This window comes from Dreissena polymorpha, chromosome 1, assembly GCF_020536995.1.
Source record: "Dreissena polymorpha isolate Duluth1 chromosome 1, UMN_Dpol_1.0, whole genome shotgun sequence".
NCBI classification, from domain to species: Eukaryota; Metazoa; Mollusca; class Bivalvia; order Myida; family Dreissenidae; genus Dreissena; species Dreissena polymorpha.
The window spans coordinates 148476635-148497521 of NC_068355.1; the positions used below are offsets into that span (position 1 = coordinate 148476635).

Sequence of the window (20887 nt, forward strand, 5' to 3'; positions counted from 1 at the left end):
AACTTAACATAATATGATTGGCATCATACAAAAATGGGTCTTATATGATATGCGACCAGCGAAGCTTCAGAACAGCCTGTGTAATCACTCAGTAGGGCGCTTTGCTTTTAGCTGTTAAGTACCCAATGTTTTGTAGTCATATTAATGGACAGGGAAGCTACTTAACAGCTTTTGCAAGTGTATATGACATAAGACCCATTTTCGCACGAAGCGGGTCATGTTATGCTAAAGGATGATCAATTTTGCTGGCTATTGCAATCTTGGATAGGCAAGCCACAGTCAGTAATCTGAATAAACATAAGCTTTTAGTAGAAGTGGGATGGCTCGTTTGGTATAGCCCAGGACAACAAATCTGATTGACACATGTTCAATCTACTGGCCAGTCCGCAGAACTTGGATGATTGGTGATACAAATCGTGGTTTACATAAATATATGTTTAAAGCGCAGAAGCAAACAGGAATCAAGACCAGCCTTGCATTGCATCCATTTGTAAACAACCATTCAAAATAAAACATGTTCACGTCAATTTTAAAACATACACCTTCAAATGACCAAAATCAGACATTATTGAAAAATCAAACTTAAAGCAAACATAAAAAACAGAATGGCAGTATAGTCAATTAAATACACATAAGCTCATACCAGTGTTTTTTAAGCTCATACCAGTGTTTTTGTTTTCACCATTTTTGGAATGGGTGCGGGTCCCTTTGGATTGTGAAAATTTGCGGTGTTTAGACTAAAATTGGGAAATTAGGGTCGTTAATTAGCTAAAGAAAAACAATAAAATTTAGAATCTAAACAATGCTCAAAACCCTTAACAACAAGAATATCAGCGAAACTGATGGATGCTCCCCGATGATGCGCTTTGTCAATCTATGTGTTAATAATCACCTAAAAAAATCTTTTATTAGCCTTGGTGACCTTGACCCCAGTGACCTCAAACCTCATCAAAAGGTAGATGTCCATTCAAGGGACCTACATGCCAAATATGAAAGAGATCGGTAAAGTATTGAAGGTGCTTTGAGAAACTGTAACAAAAGTGTGACGGAAAAATCTATTATTAGCCTTGGTGACCTTGACCCCAGTGACCTCAAACCTCATCAAAAGGTAGAGGTCCATGCAAGGTACCTACATGCCAAATATGAAAGAGATCGGTAAAATGTTTTATGTGCCATGAGAAACTGTAACAAAAGTGTGACGGAAAAATCTATTATTAGCCTTGGGGACCTTGACCCCAAACCTCATCGAAAGGTAGAGGTCCATGCAAGGTACCTACATGCCAAATATGAAAAAGATCGGTAAAGTATTGAAGGTGCTATGAGAAACTGTAACAAAAGTTTGAAGGAAAAATCTATTATTAGCCTCAGTGACCTTGACCCAGTCTTCGAATTAGCCTATAAGCCCGAAGCCCGAGTCGATTCTTGGGCCGGTCGGTCGATCCTAAATGCTAATAAAATAGCCCGATCGGTCGATTAAATATTTGAGCGTCATATCAATAACCTGATTTATACGCGTTTTTAAGAAGCACGTTTAAATTTGCTATTTAAATGCCTAAAATGACGTTTTAAAGCATGCGGCCGCCATTTTTCTAAACTGTCGTGTAAGCATCCGGGTATGTTGCTATTTAAAGTAATGATGCAATTGACGCCCAACCAAGATGAGGTTATTCAAACTGAACATGTGTAGATCACGTTCCGCGATGTTCGCGCATCGGGCACTTCGTAATGTTTTAAAATAATGACCAATCTAGAAGCGTATTTAATTTGAGAAGCGTTTTCCGAAAATGTATTTATAATTCATGAAAAATGGACAAGTAATTTTTTCAATAAAAATTAAAGAGTCTGTAAGGGATATTGTACGCATTGGGTTAAAACAAATTGATACTTATTACAGGTAGGTTTCCATGTGTTTTAATCAATTATTTTTGCGCATTAGAATAAGTTTTTTTAATGTATTATTAATAATTGTAGTACTTTCGTTTATTCTGTAATCTCGTTCTGCTACGTGACCTATTTTGCTACTTATAATCTGTTTACAAATATACAATACTTTTCACGGTTGACACATGCTTATCAAAACATCGGGAGTAAATTAAAGAAGCAGACATTGTCACTTGTAGATTGGGCAATTAACACACCCAGTGGCCTTTTGTTCTGAAGTCACATGCCGACAATTCAGAAATTCACCGGCGATTGTCCTAGTAATAATACGATAATAATCTGTTATTTTAATAGGCTGATGTATTTTTGAAGTTTTTCGGATATTTTTTAAACATGATAATAATTCGCTTTAAAATAAAACAAAACACCGGTCAAACTGATTAATGGAATCATTGAATGAGAACATGTGTAATAATAAAGTTACAATAAACAGCATAATTATCTGGTGCATTTTGTATAAAATGCATTTCAAAAGGAAACATTATACCCTTTATTACTGTAATCACATGCATCTGTTTTTACTAATGGAAGTAGATTTTCTGATTGTTAATAACTATTTTGGTGTTCCTGGCCAAAAAAGTCATAAGATTTAAATTGACCTCCTCGGGCTATTGAACATGTCTTCGGGCTATTCAAAATTCCATCGTATTAGCCCGAAGGGCTATTTGGCTAAAATATTTAGCGTGAAGACTGCCTTGACCTTGACCCCAAACCTTATCAAAAGGTAGAGGTCCATGAAAGGTACCTACATGCCAAATATGAAAGAGATTGGTAAAGTATTGAAGGTGCTATGAGAAACTGTAACAAAAGAGTGACGGAAAAATCTATTATTAGCCTCTGTGACCTTGACCCCAGTGACCTCAAACCTCATCAAAAGGTAGAGGTCCATGCAAGGTACCTACATGCCAAATATGAAAGAGATTGGTAAAGTATTGAAGGCGCTATGAGAAACGGTAACAAAAGTGTGACGGAAGGAATTAAGGAAGGAAGGAAGGACAAACTGGCAACTATATGCTCCCCCGAAATTTTATTTCGGGGAGCATAATAATCAAAATTAAATATATAATAATTCATTAAAAATAAAATTGTGAAGCTGCATCAAAAATTGTGCTTCAGCATATTGGTAAGACTGTCACATGATAACAATTCAAGGTTCCCCATGTTTTTCATTTAACAGGCCAACAAAACTGAAGAGAAGAAATTTCCAGCAATTGCAAAGAATAGATTAAACTCTTTGAGAGATTTTGTAAACAAGGGCCACATTGGCCCTGAATCGCTCACCTGAACAAATTTAATAGCCTTAGGCCCAATGGTAATTGACAAGAAACAAATTTTCTTGAACAAATTTTTAGGGGAGCCTTTAAGGATCATCCTTGTAAAAAAATTGAAAATCCGACGAGCCCTTTCTGACAAGAAGATTTTTTAAGGTATTGACCATATATGGGCATGGCGGCCAGCTTGGTTATGTGACCAAATTTTTTTTTAACAATATTTTTTTTTCGTGACGTAGGAATGCTCCACATGAAATTTGGTTGAAATTGGCTCAATGGTTTAGGAGAATATGATCTGCTCAGGTACGCTAAAAACTTAAACATTGAGATAAAAGGAATTTTTGCTTGTTTTGAAGAGATTCCTCCTTTTTCTCAAAATTGACAAGATATCATCGACTAAACAGGCAACCCATGTTTGCATAAGGATAAATCCTTTTACCAATCAACATATTTTGGACTGAACAATTTCTCAATTTCCCACAATGATTCAACCCTACCAGAGCAATTTCCTAAGCAATAATCACCTCCCATTTTAAAGGAATAATCATTTTTCATCAACAAAACTACAGCATTAATTGATTTCTGGTAGTTAACCCTTTTCCAAATTGAAAGAGGTTGCAGACGACAAATTAAATTATAATGGATTAAGAAGAAACTGATTTAATAGGGTAGGAAGCATTGTGATGAAAGGAGAAAATGCTAATTTCAGCAATTTCTCCTTTTATTTCAATGATTTCCACAGTCACAAACATTTGCAGAAAGAATTAACTGTTCTGGGTTAAGGGTTTATGTGTTCTGCAGCAAAGCCATCAGAAGAGAATCGTGTCAGAGAAACCTGGCCTGTAGCCAGCAAATCCTTTACTCTAATAGCACTATTAATTGGGAAAAAGAGTACACTATAATTATTTCTAAATCTGCCATCTCAAGGAGATAATTCTGGACTTAATGGTCCGATGTTGCTCATTTTCGACAGGGCTCGAGTTTTCATTGATATGAAGACACTGTGCAAGCTTGGAAAGAATTGGATGAAAAATTTGGACTTTATTGCATAAACACCATTTTCTCAATTCAAGGGGAGGTAATTCTGTACTTCATGGACCAATAATGCTCATTTTTTGTAGGGTTCGTGTCCTCATTGATATAAAGACACTGTGCAAATTTGGAAAGGATCGGACAAAAAATGTGGAAGATTTTTTAAAGTTTTCACAAAATAGGCAAAAACGAATAAACATGCAAAGTTCAACGAGCTCCTGCGGCCATGTTTTTTGACGAATCAAATTTCTTTGAACAACTTTTTCAGGGGAGCCTTCAAAGGTCATCCCTGTGAAATTTTTTGAAAATCTGATGAGCGGTTTCTGACAAGAAGATTTTTTAAGGTTTTTACCATATATGGTCATGGCGGCCATCTTGGTTATGTGATCAATTTTTTTTTAACAATTCTTTTGTCCCATGACCTAGGGATGCTCCACATGAAATTTAGTTGAAATTGGCTCAATGGTTTAGTAGAAGAAGATGTTTACAAATTGTTTACAGACAGACGGACGGACAGACGCCGGACGGTGAGTGATCACAATAGCTCACCCCGAGCTATCGCTCAGGTGAGCTAAAAATTGTATTTCCATGAATGGATTTCCATAATTAAAAAAACAAGGTCTTTTGTGTGAGACTCTAAAACAGTTGAATGTGATATTGAAGTGAAAGAATAAGATTGAATATCCAGATTATTAACTTCTGTTAGGTATATCAATTTTTCTAAAAGCCAAATAAGAGTGCAAACTTATCAAAATATATGACCTTATAAAGTATGCATGAAACTGATATGTGAACCATGTAGTTATTTGTTTTAGAAATCACAAAAATTTATGGAGAAAATTAAGAAGTTATGAGCAGAAACCATTTTCCTAATGTTTAGAAACAGTGACATTGACCCTAACCTGATGTTCACCATATTTAATCAGGAGCAAGGTCTCTTTTTTAAGCTTAAAACGTTATCAAAATTGGATGATACAAACTTAAGTTAATGAACTGAAACAATTTATTAGAGAGCAGGCTCCATTATTTTGGCAAATGGACAATTAAAGGATATGGCAGGTTATCATACTTGGCCAAGATATTTTGCCCAAAAACATTGTCACCAAGTAGGAAATGATAAGATTAAAACTATTAGAGTAAGAGAGTGGCTTTTGTTTCTTTGTTTTTTATTCAAAGGCCACAGTACTTAAATGCATCATGCGTTCTTGCAGATCATAAAACATAGACTAAGATAAATGCTCACAAATCTTATCACTAAGTTTCAAGATGATCTGATTTAAATGTTTAAAATACTCAACTAACATTGTATTCCATAACACGGCCTGCACATCCTGCCACAGGGGTTCCAATCATACACCCTTTTTTTTAAAAGTGCGTATACGAAATTCTAAAAAGTAATATGGTTTCAACCTTGTTTAACATGAGCCTCATGCCACGCTTCAAGATTAAGTTCATTTGAATTGAAGCAATGTTACAGCAAGTGAAACTCTATTACATATAAAGTTGTCCCAGTAACTGACACATGCAGCAGAATTGCATGCTGGGACAGAAGGGGAAGGTCGGGAGGGTCGCGCTCACCTCCATGGATGTACTGTGGCATCTGCTGACTGCTCATGTGTTGCTGGCTGCTGGGTCCCTGGCTAGGCATGCCCTGCATCCCGGACTGTGGCACCAGATGAGGCTGCTGTATACCACCTGGGCAAACAACATGCAGATTGAACATATTTACCAAGGCAATTAAAAACTGTACAGGTCTGGTATTTATGAAGACATTAATATATACATAAACTGTGAAACCATATTATTCGTCATTAATAAATGTTCGCCTATTTCGTCAGTAGACCGAGTGACAAATTTAAGATTTTAACGAATAATTTTGTCCAATGTTGAAACAAAATTAAGACTGAATTACCCTAGGCAAGGGACATTAAAATCCAACGTAATCCATGCATTATACTTCGTCTGAGTCGTAATCAAGATAAATCAAGTTTTGACACAAAAGTGTGCACATTATACAGTGTACTTAACCAACATGTGATATTGCTGTTAAACGCTGATGCAGTTAAGCTGTATCAAATGCGTTGATTTAGTTTAGGTAGAATAGTAATGATTAGCGCTTATTGTTAACAACTTTGTTACCTATTGTGCGTATTTTCTTTTGCAAGGGTGTTGACTAATTAGAAATCGGCATCATTGTTTCTAACACTTGTTAACAGTTTTATCGGTCCCACTAATCCGCTTATCATAACAACTAGAGCTTTGTCACAGACGTGACGAATAACCCCACATGCCGCATTGACACAGAATATTTTGCATGTTGTCTTCACAAAAAACAGCGGACACCAAGCTCAATGTTTAAAACGCACTAAGTGACCCCGTTACCTAGTTTTTGACCCGGCATGGCCCATGTTCGAACTTGACCTACATATCATCTAGATACAATTTCTGACCAAGTGTGGTGAAGATCGGATGAAAACTACCTTAATTAGAGAGCGGACACCATGCTCAATGTTTAAAACGCACTAAGTGACTCGTGACCTAGTTTTTGACCTGCCATGACCCATGTTCAAACTTGGCCTAGACATCATCTAGATACAACTTTTGACCAAGTTTGGTGAAGCTTGGATGAAAACTACTTGAACAAGAGCTTGTCACAGTAGTGCCAAATCCCCGCCGAAATGTGTTTTCTTGTATGAGAACATTTTGTTTTAGAGAGTAGATTAATATTTGTTAAACATGGCACCTGTGTCATCTAATTAGTTATATAGTGTTGGAGTTATGCTGTATAGAATAAAATATATGGAAATGAAAAAAGGGAGGTAACTAAAAAACTACCGCTGATAAGAGTTATGGTTCATGTTCACTGCACTTTTCCTAGTTGCCATCTGTTTATATTTCAAGTTTCAAGTAAATTCCTTCGGTAGATTTAGAGTTATGCTTCGGACAAAAATTTACTATGAAATTAAATAAAGGGAGATAATTAAACAAGAGCACCGCCTTGCGGGTGCAGACCGCTCATCTATTTTCTTTTTAAAGGTGAAGGGACTCTCATTTTCAATCACAAAGGAGGGAGGGGTGGAGTGAAGAGGGGTGTATAGTGTGGGGGTGTGGACATTTATTACATTATTTTCCAAAAATGCGGGAAAAAAAAGCAAAAAAAAAAAAACAAAAAAAAAAACATGGGGGGGGGGGGGGGGGGGGGGGGGGGATTCATGGGTGCGATGGTTGGACGGTATTTCAAACATAAATAATAAAAATAAATATTTGTGTTTTTTAACCGTTAAAAAAAAGGAAATTTGGGGGGGGGGGGGGGGGTGTATAGTGTGAGGGTGTGGTGGTCATTTGTGAGATGATCTTAAAAAAAAAAAAAAAAAAAAAAAAATTAGGGGGGGGGGGGGGGGGGGGTGGAATTCTTGGGTGCGAAGGATGACGGTATTTCAAACATAAAATATTAAAAATAAATATTTGTGTTTTTTAACCGTTTCAAAAAAAACATAATTTGGGGGGGGGGGGTGGGGTGGGGAAGGGGGGGGTATAGTGTGAGGGTGTGGTGGTCATTTGTGAGATGATCTTTAAAAAAAAAAAAAAAAAGCAAGATGTGTTTGTGAAACACAATGTCCCCCTATATTATGTTTGACCTTGTAGGATGACCTTGACCTTGTGAAGGATGACCTTGACCTTGTGAAGGATGACCTTGACCTTTCACCATTCAAAATGTGCAGCTCCATGAGATACACATGCATGCCAAATATCAAGTTGCTATCTTCAATATTGCAAAATTATTCATAAAATAAGCGATTTGGGCCACATATATTTGACCTCTGACCTTGAAGGATGACCTTGACCTTTCACCACTCAAAATGTGCAGCTCCATGAGATGCACATGCATGCCAAATATCAAGTTGCTATCTTCAATATTGCAAAAGTATTTATAAAATAAGCGATTTGGGCCACATATATTTGACCTCTGACCTTGAAGGATGACCTTGACCTTTCACCACTCAAAATATGCAGCTTCATGAGATACACATGCATGCCAAATATCAAGTTGCTATCTTAAATATTGCAAAAGTATTCATAAAATGAGCGATTTTGGCCACATATATTTGACCTCTGACCTTGAAGGATGACCTTGACCTTGACCTTTCACCACTCAAAATGTGCAGCTTCATGAGATACACATGCATGCCAAATATGAAGTTGTTATCTTCAATATAGCAAAAGTTATTGCAAAATGTTAAAGTTGGCACAAACAGACCAACAGACAGACAGACAGGGCAAAAACAATATGTCCCCCACTACTATAGTGGGGGACATAAAAATATGAGGGGGATTCGGGGGGGGGGGGGGGGGGAGGGAGGGGGGGGGGAGGGCACGGGGGATGGTTTGGGTGGAGTCTATTGTGGTATGTCAGGTAAGAGTAGTTTTGTCAAAGTATCAATCAAATCTAATCATAAATAAAGAAGTTATGGCAATTTTAGCAAAATTTAATAATTTGACCTTGAGAGTCAAGGTCATTCAAAGGTCAAGGTAAAATTCAACTTGCCAGGTACAGTAACCTCATGATAGCATGAAAGTATTTGAAGTTTGAAAGCAATAGCCTTGATAGTTAAGAAGTAAAGTGGATCGAAACACAAAATTTAACCATATATTCAAAGTTACTAAGTCAAAAAAGGGCCATAATTCCGTAAAAATGACAACCAGAGTTATGCAACTTGTCCTTTTACTGTACCCTTATGATAGTTTGCGAGGGTTCCAAGTATGAAAGCAATATCTATGATACTTTAGGGGTAAAGTTGACCAAAACAAAAAACTTAACCAAATTTTAAATTGTCTAAGTATAAAGGGCCCATAATTCCGTCCAAATGCCAGTCAGAGTTACATAACTTTGCCTGCACAGTCCCCTTATGATAGTCAATAAGTGTTGCAAGTATGAAAGCAATAGCTTTGATACTGTAGGAATAAAGTGGACCTAAACACAAAACTTAACCAAATTTTCAATTTTCTAAGTATAAAAAGGGCCCATAATTCTGTCAAAATGCCAGTCAGAGTTACATTACTTTGCCTGCACAGTCCCCTTATGATAGTTAGTAAGTGTTGCAAGTATGAAAGCAATAGCTTTGATACTTACGGAATAAAATGGACCTAAACACAAAACTTAACCAAAATTTTCAATTTTCTAAGTATAAAAAGGGCACATAATTCTGTAAAAATGCACGCCAGAGTTATCTAACTTTGCCTGCCCAGTCCCCTCATGATAGTAAGTAAGTGTACCAAGTTTGAATGCAATAGCATTGATACTTTCTGAGAAAAGTGGACCTAAACGCAAAACTTAACCAAAATTTTCAATTTTCTAAGTATAAAAAGGGCACATAATTCTGTCAAATTGCACGCCAGAGTTATCTAACTTTGCCTGCCCAGTCCTCTCATGATAGTAGGTAAGTGTACCAAGTTTGAATGCAATAGCATTGATACTTTCTGAGAAAAGTGGACCTAAACGCAAAACTTAACCAGACGCCAACGCCGACGCCAAGGTGATGACAATAGCTCATATTTTTTTTCAAAAAATAGATGAGCTAAAAACTAAGGTAGATACAAGTTATTGTTCTTAGTCACTGCACTTCTCCTACTTGCCATCTGTTCATATTTAAAGTTTCAAGTAAATCCCTTCAGTAGATTTAGAGTTATACTCCGGACAAAATTTTTCTATGAAATTAAATAATGGGAGATAATTCAAAAACTAAGGTAGATAGAGTTATGGTTCTTAGTCACTGCACTTCTCCTACTTGCCATCTGTTTATATTTCAAGTTTCAAGTAAATCCCTTCATAAGATTAAGAGTTATGCTCCAGACACAAATTTCTTTGAAATTAAACAAAGGGAGATAATTCAAAAACTAAGGTAGATAGTTATGGTTCTTAGTCACTGCTCTTCTCCTACTTGTCATCTGTTTATATTTCAAGTTTCAAGTAAATCCCTTCAGTAGATTTAGAGTTATGCTCCGGACAACAATTTAGTTTGAAATTATATAAAAGGGGAGATAATTCAAAAATCAAGGTAGATAGAGTTATGGTTCTTGGTCACTGCACTTCTCCTAGTGGCCATCTGTTTATATTTAATGTTTCAAGTAAATCCCTTCAGTAGTTTTAGAGTTATGCTCCGGACAAAGTTCCAGACGGACGGACAGACGGACGCACAGCGGACAGGACCAATGACTATATCCCCTCCGAATTTTTTTTTCAGCGGGGATAATAAGAGAGCAGACACCATGCTCATTGTTTAAAAAGCACTAAGTGTACCCGTGACCTAGTTTTTGACCCGGCATGACCCATATTCGAACTTGACAGCATCAAGATACAACATCTGAGCAAGATTGTTGAAGATCGGATCAAAACAACTTGAACTAGAGAGCGGACACTTAATACAGACCAACAGACTAACAGACGGACCGACCAACAGACAAGCTCACTCCTATATACCCCCCTAAACTTCGTTTGTGGGGGTTTAATTAACTTCGTCAATGGATAAAAAAAAATCAGGGCCCATTATTATCACCTGATAACAAAAGACTATTTCATTGGCATTTGACTAACAGGACTCCCAAGTGTCCACCCTTTTCGCCACCACCATTAGTCGCAACCGCAAATCTGATATGCATTACAAACAAACCAGATATTGACATTTTTTTTTTTTAAATCAGAAATTGGCAATTTAAGTGATGACTGAATAGTCATTTTTAGAAAAATGATGACATTTCATGCTGATAACAAGAAATGTGTTTGTCGGAAACACTATGTCCCCTTCTGCGCTGCTTTGATTTAGTTTTTTTGACCTTTGACTTTGAAGGATGACCTTGACCTTTTACCACTCAAAATGTGCAGCTCCATGAGATACACATGCATGCCAAATATGAAGTTGCTATCTTCAACATAGCAAAAGTTATTGCAAAATGTTAAAGTTGGCGCAAACAAACCAACAGACAGACAGGGCAAAAACAATATGTCCCCCACTATAGTGGTGGGGGACATAAAAAAAAATGGTTTCATAGTGTTTTTAATAATATTGTTAAATTTTATTAAAACAGGATTTACTTACAACCAAATGCTTTGTTCAAAGATAGGCCACATCAATTTTGCAATACAAAACAAGTTAATTCTTAGTGTTTATCATGTCATAAACAAGTTAGGCCATGAAATACTTACCATCCTCAATTTGGAGATTCATTAATAAACAAACCAATGATAATTTAGGTGTCGCTCAGGGCAGGAAGAGCTTATTATGGAGAAATCATTGAGTCTAAATTACAATAGATCAGCCGCTTTTTAAAGTAAAGCAAAATGTGTCAGCCCCAAAAAATCAAACAACCTAATACTTATCAACCTCTTAATTTCTCCATATTTTTTTTAAACTTCATGTCTCAATGCAACATAGGAAGGATCATAAGCTTGTTTATTAAAGCATCTTCAAACAAGCGATGTGTTTGTGAAACACTATGTCCCCATATATTTGACCTTTGACCTTGAAGGATGACAAATTCCACATATATTTGACCTTGAAGGATGAACTTGACCTTTCGCCACTCAAAATGTGCAGCTCCATGAGATACACATGCATGCCAAATATTAAGTTGCTATCTTCAATATTGCAAAAGTGTACATTAAAATTAGCGATTTTGACCCATATATTTGACCTTTGACCTTGAAGGATGACCTTGACCTTTCATCACTCAAAATGTGCAGCTCCATGAGATACACATGCATGCCAAATATTAAGTTGCTATCTTTAATATTGCAAAAGTTATGGAAAATGTTAAAGCTTGCACAAACAAACACATAAAACAACCAACAGACAGGGCAAAAACAATATGTCCCCCACTATAGTGGTGGGGGACATAAAAAGTGCTTGAACCAGTGTTAAAGGGCTGTGATAATGCAATGTTGAAAGGCCAATGTTATTTTTTTAACTTATAAAAAAGGTAAAGATCAGTGAAAAGATCATTATAATTTAATTATCAGGAATAATTCTTATTTTCCTCTGGAATGACTGCATTCAAAATTAATTTTACATATTTTGTAAGTGAAATCTTAATACCCAAAGGCAAATTTCTAGAATGTAACATTTCAGTCTGCCATAATATAAATCTTACAAGTATTCGATGATTGCACATTAAAAAGTCCTACTTGGCATATGATGTCCAGCGAACTGTTGCATGTTATGATGGTGATGATGATGCTGGCCCATCTGGCCGCTGGGACCAGGGTGCTGAGCATTGGAAGGCATCATGACGATGTGCTGCAGCTGGTTGGAGTTATGGTGCTGGTGGCCTTGCATACTGTACGTGACCGAGGTGGGCACACTGGAGTGCTGCGGCATGGGGAACTGATGGCTCCCAATGGAGCCCTGCATCTGCATGGGCGGCACTCCGTGAGACGTGAAGGAGTTGTAAGGCTGCATATTCTGTGGAGATGGTTGGTTGTGGGGGCTTGGTTGCAGGGGCGGGTGTGGTTGATGTGGGTTCTGTGGGTAGCCTTGCTGGGGCTGAGGAGTGCCCGAGGAAGGCGGGTGTGGGCCTGGGTTCATCACTTGGGTTGGATTGGTGTGCACTGGGCTCGGGGCGGGGTTGTTGTGCATTGGTTGACTTGCATGCTGAGAGCTCATGTACATCTGCCACTGCTGATTCATGTGAGCAGGCATAGGGCCTTGCTGACCAACTGAAATATACAGAGCATCATGTATTATCAGAACAATATGGCAACAATAACTGCAGGCACAATATGTGCAATTTAGTTCCTAATTTTAGAGATAAGAAAGTGCAATTTGTTTAAACAAATTAATAGATATAACTTTATCCAGGGGTGAGGAAATATAACAATTTAACACTTGTTCACTGACAGATAAAACTGAACAAGAGGGCCAAGATGGCCCTAGTTCGCTCACCTGAGAGGTTAATTCAATCTTTACCAAACGTCAAACTTGACCTAGATATTGTCCAGACAAACATCCTGGTCAAGTTTCATCATTATTGAACCAAAACTCTGGCATATGGAGTGATTTTGTTTTTGTAAAATTTGACCTGATGACCAATATTTTGAGTAGACCCCCTAACCAAACATCAAACTTTGCTTACAAAAATAAATATTATGACCAAGATTCTTAAAATCTGAAACAAAATTGTGACCTCTAGAGTGTTTACAAGGATTTTGTATAATATAATGAAAATTTGGACAATCTAAGGGCAATAATTATGGCATTAATTATGTGATATATATAAAACCAATCTTTTCACCAAGTTTCATGATGATTGGGCAAAAAATGTGACTTCTAGAGTGTTCAAAGCTTTTTTTACTATAAAAATATAAGAAAACTGCCCCCCTTCCGGCAGCCATGTTATTAAATTGACCGGAACCATTTTCAAACTCAACTCTCATATCAAGGAAACAAATGTTCTGACCATATTTCATGAAAATTGGGCCAAAAATGTGACTTCTAGAGTGTTCACATGTTTTCACTATATACATATAGAGAAAAATGCCCTGCCCATGTTTTTTCACCAATCTGAACCATTTTCGAACTCGTCTGAGATATCAATAAAACCAATGTTTTGACCAACTTTCATGATGATTGGGCAAAAATTGTGACTTCTAGAGTGTTTACAAGGTTTCTCTATAGCCAAATAATGAAAACTGCCCCCCCCCCCCCCCTCCCTCCCCCCCCCCCCCTGAGGCATGTTTTTCAACTGACCGGAACCATTTTCAAACTCAACTCTCATATCAAGGAAACAAATGTTCTGACCAAATTTCATGAAAATTGGGCCAAAAATGTGACTTCTAGTGTTCACATAGAGAAACATGCCCCGCCCACTGGAGGCCATGTTTTTTCACTGATCTCAACCATTTTCAAACTCGTCCAAGATATCAATAAAACCAATGTTTTGACCAACTTTCATGATGATTGAGCAAAAATTGTGACTTCTAGAGTGTTTACAAGGTTTCTCTAAAGCCAAATAAGGAAAACTGCCCCCCCCCCCCCCCCCCTGGCAGCCATGTTATTTAACTGACCGGAACCATTTTCGAACTCAACCAACATATCATTAAGACAAACATTTTGACAACGTAACATGAAGATTGGGCATGAAATGTGACTTCTACAGTGTTTACAAGTTTATTCTTTTTTTTTACCTAGTGACCTAGTTTTTGACCCCGCACGACCCAGTATCGAACTCGACCGAGATTTTATGGGGACAAAGCTTCTCACCAAGTTTCATGAAGATCGGACAAGAAATGTGGCCTCAGGTGAGCTAAAAATCAACTGGTCCGCATTTAAAACTCACTTGTCCAAAACATAAAAGTGAACTTGTTAACACATTTAAGTAACAACACAAATAAATGTTGAGTTATTCATTAATTTAATAAGGTTTGAACCACAGCTTCTTATAAATAAATATTCCATTTTGTAAAAAGCACAGTTCTTCCACTAAGATTTAGTAACAGAGAAGGATTACAGTCTAAACAACCAGTACTTCAAACGAAAATGTTCCATCATTTTCAAATATAGATCATTTCTACTGAATTGAGAGATTTAAAGCTTTAATTCTTCGTTATCATTTTGCCACGCACCCTTACGGATAACGATCTTCATTGCCTCTTGACCAAAATTGTCAGCCTAAAATGTCAGCAAAATCAGCGGCTATCATACTTTCTGACACTTTGACTATGCTTGATTTACGCCATTTGCATACACATCCAATCAAGTATTTAAAAAAATAATTTAATCAAGAACAGTGCTTAATCTTTAGCAGGATTTGTTTTCCTTCTTTGAGACCCACTAAATGTCAAAACTTCACCTAGTGGTATTTTTTTGCCTTGTTCATGGACTTAATCCGAACAATCATTTTCGCCGAAACTTTTTTTGTATTGTACAATTAAAAACAAGTACGTTTGTAAACATCTTATGAGTTTCACAATCGTAATAATACGAGTCGTGTTCTGAGAAAACTGGGCATAATGCATGTGCGTAAAGTGTCGTCCCAGATTAGCCTGTGCAGTCCGCACAGGCTAATCTGGGACGACACTTTCCGCTTGAATTGGATTTTTGCTAAGAAGAGACTTCATTTAAACAAAAATGTCATTAAAGCGGAAAGTGTCGTCCCTGATTATCCTGTGCGGACTGCACAGGCTAATCTGGGATGACACTAGGCACATGCATTATGCCCAGTTTTCTCAGAACGCGACTCATATTGTTTACCAGATAAAACAGATGCATATGTTCAAATGACAAGAATTCCACATGATTGCTAATGTAGCGCCTTGAGTTGTCAGACAACAACACGTAACTAGTGGTTTGCGAATGTAGTCAGACATATATGATTTTACGTAACTATCCTAACATGTCACATGTCATTATTCCAAGATGGCAGGCAAAAGACAAAAGAAGAGAAGATATTCTTTGCAAAAATAACAAATATCTCTCAAATTTTCAACAGTCCCCATATAATTTGTAGGGATTGGATAATGAAATAAGTCATAGTGTGACTTCTGTACATACTGTACATGGGCTGTGAAAGGTCGATTGACTGTGGACCTGACATTGGGGAAGGTACAACTCCCGGATGCATCGATGGTTGCGACATAATTCTCTGCTGGGTAGGAGGAGGCATGGTTATCATCTGGAAGGCAGGCAATCACACAGGTTACACATAAAACATGGAAGTTATGTATAACTTTCCAGTACAGTCTTTATGCATCATCAAATAAAAAAAAATTGGCTGAAAGGGTACCTTATCTGACAATTTTGTGTCTAGAGAGACAAACAGAGTTATAGACAAAAGTGTACATACTACAGTTTTAACAGTCTTAAGACAGAGCAGTTGTTTGATTTAAACACATGTGATCTTTAATTGCATGATGATGATTCAAATCCAGTACTATTAAAATAGCCAAGTTATCATACCTGCCCGTGATTGTACCCTGTGGCTACAGGTTGTTGAACCATGAACACATGGTTATGGGCTAACAAAGGCTGGCCAGTTTTTTGCATCGCAGTAGCATTCATATTCTTGACCGATACATCAGCTAGAGGAGTACAATTTTTACTCAAACAAAATGATTTATGCGTAAATTGCAGGAATGAAGCTTTACATAATCTCTTAAAAATAAAATCCACAAATGGTAAGAATCTGAGTAAATCATATAAAAGGTTACATACACAGACCAATAACAGTCTTGATCATGATGAGTCAACAGAAACTGCTTCTTGCTGTGAAGTTTTACAATAGGTCATTCCACTATATCAATTATATGAACATTTTCCACACGTAATAAGACTATGTTTTGATTTAACATTTGTACAATGTAAGCTTGCCATTAAGACTATGTTTCTCCTTGCTGTTAGAAATAGTAAGATCCCATTCCAGATGCCAGTCGACTGTTGAGAAATGCAGGTTTGGTAAATGATGAACAAGATATATTTAACGAAACTTCTTCACTGCACATATTTTGTATATTCTATTGAAACAAGGGCTGTTTGTAAAACATGCATGCCCCCCATATGGGCTCTCAGTTGTAGTGACAGCCATTTTGTAAATATCTTTTTTGTCACTGTGACCTTGACCTTTGACCTAGTGACCTGAAAATCAATAGGGGTCATCTGCGAGTCATGATCAATGTACCTATAAGTTTCATGATCCTAGCCATAAGCTTTCTTGAGTTATCATCGGGAAACCATTTTACTATTTCGAGTCACTGTGACCTTGACCTTTGACCTAGTGACCTGAAAATCAATAGGGGTCATCTGCCAGTCATGATCAATGTACCTATCAAGTTTCATGATCCTAGGCATGAGCGTTCTTGAGTTATCATCCGGAAACCATTTTACTATTTCGGGTCACCGTGACCTTGACCTTTGACCTAGTGACCTCAAAATCAATAGGGATCATCTGCGAGTCATGATCAATGTACCTATGAAGTTTCATGATCCTAGGCCTAAGCGTTCTTGAGTTATCATCCGGAAACCACCTGATGGACGGACCGACCGACCAACAGACCGACCGACATGTGCAAAGCAATATACCCCCTCTTCTTCGAAGGGGGGCATAATAAAATATTGTATATGCTCAAAATTTTATCTTAATATCTACCTGTATGGTTGAAATATTGACCAATTAAGCATAAAATCCACTTAACAGCAATATGAGAAAAGCGGCGCACATGAGCTACGCATTAGGATATGCATCATAATTATTTTGTTATTCAACATTAAATACATGCATGAACAGTCTTTTGTGTAGATTTTGTGTTCCTTTTTCCTCACAAACTTCTGGTACTTGTCTTCCGTGCTATGATATACTCATACAGCTCTGTACCCTATAACCCACTATGGTTTGGTTAATTTTGATACAAGCTGATATTTACTCACCTCTTTTCACCTGGAATTGTTGCTGCTGGACCATCACTTGATTCACTGGGGGCATCTGGGTCATCTGGGGGGTGTAGTACAGAACAGTTTGGTTTGGAGTGGGTGTTGGTTGTTGAGGGGGAGTGGGCACCTGCTGGTGACTGGCCAACTGGAACATACCATGTACACTTTACATTGAAGTTGAACACTTCTGTGCTATTTTAATCTCTTGTTCAGATGTTCAAAATGCAAACTTATAATTAAACATTTATGTTCACATACGTTATGAAGATAGGTGTTTGCGTGTAGTTTCAAGTTGAGTTAAAACACTTTGAATGAAACAAAAAAGTAAGAGATACACACTGAAAACTTAGCTTATAATTTCAATAAATCAACAGACATTGATGCACCCATAAAACAGCTTTCTTCATGATTATCTACACAGTACAGATTTTCCAGATTATCTACAAAGTACATACATTAATGATTATCTACACTGTACAGACATTCATGGTTATCTACACAGGACATACATTCATGATTATCGACACAGTACAGACATTCATGATTATCTACACAGTGCAGACTTCCATCATTATCTACACAGTACAGGCATTACTCATAATCTACACAGTAAAGACATTCATGATTATCTACACAGTACAGACATCCATCATTATCTACACAGCACAGATTTTATTCATTATCTTCACAGTACAGACATCGATGATTATCTACACAGTACAGACATCCATCATTTTCTACAAAGTACAAACATCAAATATTATCTACACAGTAAAGACATTTGTGACTATCTACACTGTAAAGACATTCATGATTATCTACACAGTACAGACATCCATCATTATCTACACAGTATAGACCAGGGTTTTTTTTAGCCCGATTTTATAGCCGAAATTCGGCTATGTTCCCAATCCCAAAAAGTATACTTTTTTCCCAAAATGTGGCAAAAAATTCCCAATTTCCAAAAAAAATAATTTTTTTTTTTATTATTATTTTTTTTTTTTTTGAAAGAAGTCTAATGCGTATTTTATCTCAATTTCAATTCAATTACATCTAACAAAGTATTATATGATTTTGTTCTTTTAATTTAAATGATTATAAAGAGTTATATCAAATTTAGTATTTCCCTAATCAGTGGACTTTTCATGTGGAAAAAAAGGCTAATGAATTTATTTTCCCAATTTAATGAAAATGCCGATAAAATTCCCAATTCCAAAGCCATGGGCTATCTTCCCAAAAAGTGGAAAAAAAACCCTGTAGACATTACTCATTGTATACACAGTACAGACATTGATGATTATCTATACAGTACTAACATCCATCATTATCTACACAGTACAGAAATCAATCATTATCCACACAGTAAAGACATTCATGATTATCTACACAGTACAGACATTCATGATTATCTACACAGCACAGACATTGATGTAGATAATCACAAATGTCTGAACTGTGTTGATAATCATGAATGTATGTACTGTGTAAACCATGAATATATGTACATTGTAGATAATCACAGTACAGACATTCATTATAATCTACACAGTACAGACATTAATCATTATCTACACAGTACAGACATTCATGATTATCTACATAGTACAGACATTCATGATTATCTTCACAGTACAGACATTCATCATTATCTACACAGTACAGAAATTAATCATTATCTACACAGTGCAGACATTCATGATTATCTATACAATACAGACATTCATGATTATCTACACAATAGACATTCATCATTATCTACACAGTACAGACATTGATGATTATCTACACAGTTAAGACATGATTATATACACAGTACAGACATTCATGATTATCTACACAGTACATACATTCATGATTATAAACACAGTACAGGCATTCATGATTATCTACACAGTACATACATTCATGATTATCTACACAGTACATACATTCATGATTATCTACTCAGTACAGACATTCATGATTATCTTCACAGTACAGACATTCATGATTATATACACAGTACAGACATTCATGATTATCTACACAGTAAAGACATTGATGATTATCTACACAGCAAAGACATTCATGATTATCTACTCTGTACAGACATTCATGATTATTGACAGAATACAGACATTAACGATTATCTACACAATACAGACATTCAACTGGGAAAGTTTGAATGAGTTTCTCCCAATACAGCAATTGACATCTCAAGATTTGTGACGTTTGTACAGACATACGGATAAGTGACAAAACTTAAAGCATCCAACTCCATGGACGTAAAAATAGTACTTCAGTTATTTAAAGGTTCAAGTGTGGCCAAAACTCATCAATATCAATCAGTATTTTATAAATATTAATTACATTTACATTAATCAGCTTAAAAATGATTTTTAAAAAGCAAATAATATTTTAAAGCCACACACTTTGCCTCTGACCTTGAAATGAAATACATGTTAATCAATACATATAGATGCAATATGAAAGTGTGCAAAATTGTCATTAAATCTATAGCCTAGTTAGAAAGTAATTTATTATTTTTTTAAAGATTCTGCTTTTAAAACCGAAAGTAGCATTTCTATACATATATGTCCGTTTCGACAAACACGATTATTTTTAAGTTTTAAAACGCAAAAAAGACAGATTTCTACCTTGTAACCACCAGATATATTCTAATTGGCATAGATAAAATTAAATCTATAGCCTAATTATGAAGTTACTTATAATTTTTCAAATGGTAACGCTTTTAAAACCGAAAGAAGGATTTCTATATGTATATGTCCATTTCGACAAACGTGAATATTTTTAAGTTTTAAAGCGAAAAAAGACGAATTTCTACCTTGTAACCACCAGATATATTCTAGACGTATACATCCATTTCGACAAACACGATTATTTTTAAGGTTTTAAAGCGCAAAAAAGACGGATTTCTACCTTGTAACCACCAGATATATTCTAATTGGCATAGATAAAATATGTTTCTTGTTGATACTTAAATTTACTATGCCAAATAAGTTGTGTGGCTTTAAAATGTAATTAAAGGAAGACATTCAGAGAATCTTACCGAGCTCCTTGGGACAAACTCTTGTGCTTCTGCTCGCAAGTTTGAGTTAACAACTCTGAAAATAAACAAGATAGAATGATAACCTTAAACTAAAAACATTTATCAACAATAACAGTTCAGGCTACATAATCCAGGCAAATGACTGAAGAAATAATTGGTTGTTAAACAAGTGCACCGCA

At 36.3% G+C, this 20887-nt stretch overlaps 1 protein-coding gene across 2 annotated transcripts in view; it reads right to left on the bottom strand.

Annotated features, from left to right (window-relative positions):
• Positions 1-20887, bottom strand: part of LOC127855314 (ataxin-2-like protein) — a 59088-nt gene that overhangs the window by 8647 nt on the left and 29554 nt on the right. For both annotated transcript variants that reach the window (XM_052390778.1, XM_052390786.1), the window contains exons 13-18: positions 20709-20763; positions 17657-17804; positions 16193-16314; positions 15788-15908; positions 12424-12954; positions 5823-5939 (exon numbers count right to left, since the gene is read on the bottom strand). In XM_052390778.1, the coding sequence (XP_052246738.1) occupies positions 5823-5939; positions 12424-12954; positions 15788-15908; positions 16193-16314; positions 17657-17804; positions 20709-20763 (1094 nt within the window). The remainder of the gene's footprint in view (positions 1-5822; positions 5940-12423; positions 12955-15787; positions 15909-16192; positions 16315-17656; positions 17805-20708; positions 20764-20887) is intronic.